The 7564-nt window shown below is 47.0% G+C and overlaps 1 protein-coding gene across 1 annotated transcript; it reads right to left on the reverse strand.

The window, feature by feature from the left end:
• Positions 1–3611: 3611 nt before the first annotated feature.
• Positions 3612–6864, reverse strand: CYHR1 (cysteine and histidine rich 1). The gene is made up of 2 exons (XM_044293804.1): positions 6626–6864; positions 3612–5239 (listed from the first exon to the last, which is right to left on the reverse strand). Exons 1-2 carry the CDS (start codon positions 6723–6725, stop codon positions 4848–4850), a joined length of 492 nt encoding a protein of 163 aa, XP_044149739.1. The 5' UTR covers positions 6726–6864; the 3' UTR covers positions 3612–4847.
• Positions 6865–7564: the final 700 nt, after the last annotated feature.

The raw sequence follows: 7564 nt of genomic DNA on the forward strand, positions 1-7564 counted from the left end.
ATTTGATAATGTGGGGAAATTATACCATCTAGATTGGCGAATAAATAAATATATTAATTAATCATCTATCTCCATATTGAGATGTGGTCTTAGGATATTGTGAGACTTCATTCTACCTGCAGAAGAATCAAGACTCATAATCTAGCAAAGCATTAAATAATTGCTTAGATATATATATTCTTCGCCAAGCTAAGTGGTGGATTCCCACAGGAAAGAGTCCTTCCCATTTAAGATATGATCTAGCAATGATCCTAGATCCCTGTTATTTAATGGTCTTACCAAAGTTATATGTGTGAAAATAGTCCAGGATGGGGCGGAAGGACACAGTTATCTCTTCTAAGTTATATCCTTGGATGGATTTGCCTATGACTGAAGTCATGTGACGTGTAGTTGGTTAGAGGGGGCAGAATGTATTCAGCGTTCCATATTGAGGTCTAGGATTAGACATGCCCGTCCTGATATCATGAGGTTTTCCCCGAACAGAGGTGATATTTATAACTTACGTTCATACTTTGATATCCTAACCTGATAATAGCTTGGTTATAATGTGACAGGTTATTTCCACTCACATGTATTGTTAGGCTTGTAATGCTTTATATTAAGGGCTCTTTCACACCTGCGTTCTTGTCTTCCGGCATAGAGTTCCGTCGTCGGGGCTCTATGCCGGAAGAATCCTGATCAGTTTTATCCTAATGCATTCTGAATGGAGTGAAATCCGTTCAGGATGTCTTCAGTTCCGGACCGGAGCGTTTTTTGGCCGGAGAAAATACCGCAGCATGCTGCGCTTTTTGCTCCGGCCAAAAATCCTGAACACTTGCCGCAAGGCCGGATCCGGAATGAATGCCCATTGAAAGGCATTGATCCGGATCCGGCCTTAAGCTAAACGTCGTTTCGGCGCATTGCCGGATCCGACGTTTAGCTTTTTCTGAATGGTTACCATGGCTGCCGGGACGCTAAAGTCCTGGCAGCCATGGTAAAGTGTAGTGGGGAGCGGGGGAGCAGTATACTTACCATCCGTGCGGCTCCCGGGGCGCTCCAGAGTGACGTCAGGGCGCACCACGCGCATGGATCACGTGATCGCATGGCACGTGATCCATGCGCATGGGGCGCTCTGACGTCACTCTGGAGCGCCCCGGGAGCCGCACGGACTGTAAGTATACCGCTCCCCACTACTACTATGGCAACCAGGACTTTAATAGCGTCCTGGCTGCCATAGTAACACTGAACTGATCCGTCTTCAAATGCTTTCAGTTCACTTGCGTTTTTCCAGATCCGGCGTGTAATTCCGGCAAGTGGCGTACACGCCGGATCCGGACAACGCAAGTGTGAAAGAGGCCTAAGTCTATAAATATTCGTTTGCTTATATATGTTTATAACCAATAAATCTGCATATTTTATAAACCTGTGTATTATTGTAAAATGCAGAACTTCTTTATCTGAGGAAATAGTCGGACTCAGATGTGAATTGTATTAATTAGGTTGTCTACAATTCACCAGGTCATAATTTTACGAATTTATGACAAATTTTATAAAAAAATTTTTATGGTTAATTATTTTATGACCATAATTAATAATTCTTAATTTAATTATTACCCCCCGACAGAGCCGTGAGACTATCGGCTCTATACTGTAAGAGCAGTGATACTATGGACTCTATACTGTAAGAGCAGTGATACTATGGACTCTATACTGTAAGAGCAGTGAGACTATGGACTCTGTACTGTAAGAGCAGTGAGACTATGGACTCTTTACTGTAAGAGCGGTGAGACTATGGACTCTATACTGTAAGAGCAGTGAGACTATGGACTCTTTACTGTAAGAGCAGTGAGACTATGGACTCTATACTGTAAGAGCGGTGAGACTATGGACTCTGTACTGTAAGAGCAGTGAGACTATGGACTCTGTACGGTAAGAGCAGTGAGACTATGGACTCTATACTGTAAGAGCAGTGATACTATGGACTCTATACTGTAAGAGCAGTGAGACTATGGACTCTTTACTGTAAGAGCAGTGAGACTATGGACTCTTTACGGTAAGAGCGGTGAGACTGTGGACTCTGTACTGTAAGAGCAGTGAGACTATGGACTCTATACTGTAAGAGCAGTGAGACTATGGACTCTATACTGTAAGAGCAGTGAGACTATGGACTCTATACTGTAAGAGCAGTGAGACTATGGACTCTGTACTGTAAGAGCAGTGAGACTATGGACTCTTTACTGTAAGAGCAGTGAGACTATGGACTCTATACTGTAAGAGCAGTGAGACTATGGACTCTTTACTGTAAGAGCAGTGAGACTATGGACTCTATACTGTAAGAGCAGTGAGACTATGGACTCTTTACTGTAAGAGCGGTGAGACTATGGACTCTTTACTGTAAGAGCGGTGAGACTATGGACTCTTTACTGTAAGAGCGGTGAGACTATGGACTCTGTACTGTAAGAGCGGTGAGACTATGGACTCTTTACTGTAAGAGCAGTGAGACTATGGACTCTTTACTGTAAGAGCAGTGAGACTATGGACTCTTTACTGTAAGAGCAGTGAGACTATGGACTCTGTACTGTAAGAGCAGTGAGACTATGCACTCTATACGGTAAGAGCAGTGAGACTATGAACTCTTTAGTGTAAGAGCGGTGAGACCATGGACTCTTTACTGTAAGAGCGGTGAGACTATGGACTCTATACTGTAAGAGCAGTGAGACTATGGACTCTTTACTGTAAGAGCGGTGAGACTATGGACTCTTTACTGTAAGAGCGGTGAGACTATGGACTCTTTACTGTAAGAGCGGTGAGACTATGGACTCTGTACTGTAAGAGCAGTGAGACTATGGACTCTTTACTGTAAGAGCAGTGAGACTATGGACTCTTTACTGTAAGAGCAGTGAGACTATGGACTCTTTACTGTAAGAGCAGTGAGACCATGGACTCTATACTGTAAGAGCAGTGAGACTATGGACTCTATACTGTAAGAGCAGTGAGACTATGGACTCTGTACTGTAAGAGCAGTGAGACTATGGACTCTATACGGTAAGAGCAGTGAGACTATGGACTCTATACTGTAAGAGCAGTGAGACTATGGACTCTATACTGTAAGAGCAGGGAGACTATGGACTCTATACTGGACAAGTAGTGACACTATGGCTCTAATGTAAGCAGTAAGAGTATAGGACTCTTTACCTAAATAGTCATGAGACTATAGGTATGTTTACTGTATGGAACTCTTCACTGTAAGACTGATCTCCAAAAAAGTCTGGTCACCCCATACTGGTGAAAGAGAAGCCTCATCATCCACTATATCACATATGAAGGCCCGGTGCCAGTAGTGTGAGAAGATACACAAAGAAGCCTAGTCACCCTCAGAGGTGGAAGACCATCTTACTCCTCTATATCACATTTGATGACCCCGTGTTAGCAGCGTCCCACCAGACCCCGTGTTAGAGCGGTCTGGTCACCCTCATATAGGAAAAAACAACCCTCATCATCCTCTGCATCACGTCTTGGCCGGACACAGAGGAGCCCCGTCACCTTCATGGAGGTGGAAGGTAACCCTCATTGTCTATTCAGCCCCCTTGTCGGGAGGATCAGGCTGGACACAGAGGACAGCACAGCAGCCAGTGGTTTGAGGAACCATTTTTATTATTTATCAGCCAAAAATAAAATAAAACATACAGAGGCCGAGACCCTGAGGCCAGACCTTCTGCCCACCATCTGGGGCACGATCCAGCCCTGGGACATTTATACTCACAACTAATTAAAACTAACAGAATGAGGCTCCAGGAGCAAGGCAGCGTGATGACAGACTGATAGACAGAGATAACATGGCGGCGCACAACAGCCTGGGCAGGAAGTGCAGACACGTGGACGTCTAGAAGGCTATGTCCCTGCAGGGGTTAAATCACCATCATTAGATCTACTAAACTGCTGTCCAGCCACCTCCATCTCAAGCTGTAACATTCTCTCCGCCATCTTGAACCCGTGTTACCTACAGTAACGCTCATCTCCACCCACTGCAGACTGCGCTCTATACGCATCCCCTTAAAGGAGCCCGCCGGTCACCAGATAGTCTGGCACGAGGACACCTCCCCCACCTCGAGTTAAGACAGCAGAGAGGGATCCGGCTGGGAATGTATAGGTCGATTCTTACGAGCTAGTCCCATGAAGCATCATTTCCAGCCGACATCTGATAAATGCTCCCTACCATGGGCGGGGCTTAGCTGTAACAGCCTGTGGAGTGAGATAATGGGCGGAGCTTAGCTGTAACATAGCCTGTGGAGTAAGATCATGGGCGGAGCTTAGCTGTAACATAGCCTGTGGAGTGAGATAAGGGGGCGGAGACTGGGAAAATCAGTGTCATGCAGAATCCCCTAGACTACACTGTGTTGGGGAGGAGTCCTGGATGACTGGCGTGTGTGACATGACTGGCGTCCTCCACCCTTCAGTGGTGGCCTTTCATCCAGGCCTATTCGCCCATTACCCATGACGGCCATGATGAAGTCAGCATTACAAGATCCGGGTCATCAAACAAGAACCGAAGAGACCGCCACCTTTGGAGACGGCTCACGGCAGACCTTCCCTCTCCACCACCCGGCACGGGCAGAACAGAGAGCTAACACTTCAAACCGAAAAATACTGATAGAAACCGTGACAAACAGAAAAGCTGGAGGGAAGAAAGAAAGATTAGGGGACCGGAACTGATGCAGGAGACGTCTCTAGCAGACACATGCAAACTACAAAGTAATTAAAAGCAAACTGATTAAAAAGTAACACAAACTCCTCGCCGACTCTCCAGCTGCGGACACGTGTGACCCGGAGGGTCTGGACAGGGGCAAGGCTGAGGTAAGTACGGTGGTTCACTTCTGGATCTGGAATATAAAGAGCCGCAAGTTGATGTTCTTGGCGGCCAGCAATTTGTTACACTCCACAGAGTCTATGATGGGCAGCGGCACGTACTCCGTCTCATTATTCTCATTGGTGAACACAAAGTGGTAGATCACCGGGTGGATCTTCACGTCATCGTAGGGGCCCTTCAGCAGCAGGAATGAGCACTCCATTGGGGAGTTGATCTTGCTTTTTAGGATGAGCTGGAAGGAGAGGGTTCGCTTGCAAGACAAATTGGGGTTCCTCTCGGAGTCGTTGACACGGGCCTTCAGCACCCAGGTCTGGTTGAGCACGGTGAAGCGCGGCGTCTCGTAGTACAGGCGGGTGATGAAGTCATCTGTTCTGTAAGGTCGGAACTGGACTTCTGTAACAGGAGGAGAGACAAGAGGAAAAGGGAGAGAGAAAGGAGCAGCAATTATCGGGTGCAGGGATTTACGGCACATTCCCCCGACTACACCATGTTACCTGTTACTGGTGAACACTTGGCGGTGGCTTCTGCAATGCCCTGCCTCATAAAAGGGGAAAGGGAGATGAATGCACTAACTAAACAGGCAATGACAAGCAGAACAGACAGGGTAATGAAACATGAGTGCACCGGGTGTGCACCAAACAGACTGCGCAATATTCACTAACAGGACTCCAGCATCTGGTGGAGGGAACGGGCTCCCTGTGCTCTTCCTCCGGTGACGTACAGCTGGTGTTAGGCAGGAGAACATCTCGCAGAACACATGGACAGGTCCATTTTAGATAATAAAGCAAGTTTATTCCAAGCAGATGGAGGTACAGAACTAGAGAAGAAGGTCAGAATACTGGTAAAGACAGTCCCAGCGTCGTCACGGTCAAGCCAGGAATTTACAGACCTCCACCAACATACAAGTCCATTCCACTGGAGAAGGAGGCAACGGTACAAGGTCAAGAGCAAACGTAGTAGAAGGTCGCACTGACACTTACCTGGTGACCCCCATCATTAGCACTATGAATGCCGAGAGACCCACGAGAACCAAATCTCATTAGCGAGAGAAGGAACAAGAGAGACCCTGGAGAGCACAGCAGGGAGAAGACATGTAGCCTCTAATGGATACAACCTGCCCCTACACAGATGTACCTACCTAGAGAACACAGCAGCACCACCCTACCAATCCCAGTGCACCCTGCAAATTTATTCCGGGGAGCCCTTTTACTGTCGGTTCTCCTGGGTGGTGGCAGCAGTCACTTCTGTAGGGTCTCCGGCTGTAGGGTTGATCCACACCATAGAACAGAGCAGCCTTACCTCCCACCAGACAAAACATCCTCAATCCGACCGGCCTGACTCGTTGAAGGGGGTAGGGTAACCAGGGGGAGCACTGCCTGCAAATGTGGGGCCCAGTGCTGCTTATACATAGGGGCTTCTCCATCATCTTCTGATCCTGGTTGTCAACATCAAAGAAAGACAAGACAGAGCGCTCAGCCGCCCCATGAAAACTACACTGCGCACGGAGGAGGTACACAGTGCCAGCAAGGAGACGTCATAAAGATCAGCAGCTGATTCGCAGTGACAGCTGCCCCTCTTCATGTCCTTGGTGACACTTACCCTACAACAAAAAAGGCGGCTGGACTACCACATGGTACCCAGGCTCTTCACAGGTTCTGCTGCACAGCGACACCTACAAAGCAGAAGAGTGACATGCACAGAGAACACGTGTGTGTCATCCGCTGGCGGGCAACCCACGTGTGACTGAGAACATCCATGCAGCGCCAAGTACCAGCCTACCTGTGTATCCGATCTTCTCAAAGCTAAGCAGGCCAAAGATGCTGTTGTACAACTGCATCTCCTTCTTGTGGCTTTGGTCCATCTCATCCAGGATCTCCATGAGCTCGTTCCCGGTCTTGGTGGGATGACAGCACTCGGACTCATGCACGGTCAACTCGTGGTATGGACCCTGCCACGGACAGCCAATCCTCTTGTATTTACACTGCGTTACTCTGAGAAGGGACAAAGAGAGGTTCCCATATTAACTGTAAGATGTAGGACGCCGCATCGAACTATATATTCAGCCATTGGGATCCCACAGCCACCCAGACTAGGGTTCCGGGCATGCTACAGCGGAGCTGGAAAGTTTGTGAACCAGAAGTTTCTATATTTCTGCCTAAATTTGACCTAAAACTACATCAGATATTCACAAGTACTAAAAGGAGATAAAGAACCAAATAAAAAAATTAGTCACAAATATGAGACTTTTCTATATTGCTGAAAAAGATGCGACATGACTGCGAGCAGTAAAAGTATGTGACCCCTCAGGCTTCCTGCACATGGGCGCTGGTATCAAATCACAAAGTCTGCATGGTTTTTGTGCGGATTTCTGTGCGTTTCCATACTAAATCTGCACCAGAAACTGCAGGTGTTACTTTCAGTTTTTGGAGTGGATTTGGTGCAGATTTTCTGAAGATCTCACCTTTGCATTGAAAAGGGTGAAATCAGCACAATTATAGGTATAGGAAAGACATGCTGAGGGCAGAGCTGTGTTCTAGCATCTCCATATCATATACCCTATGTACTATAGCCTTACCACACTGAAATATGCTCAGAAAGCTCATCTCCATATCATATACACTATGTACTATAGCTCCACCACACTGAGATCTGCTCAGAAAGCTCATCTACATATCACTGCTTTATTCACAGACACAATATATGATCATATAGACACCA

This window comes from Bufo gargarizans, chromosome 5 (assembly GCF_014858855.1).
Source record: "Bufo gargarizans isolate SCDJY-AF-19 chromosome 5, ASM1485885v1, whole genome shotgun sequence".
Lineage (NCBI taxonomy): Eukaryota > Metazoa > Chordata > Amphibia > Anura > Bufonidae > Bufo > Bufo gargarizans.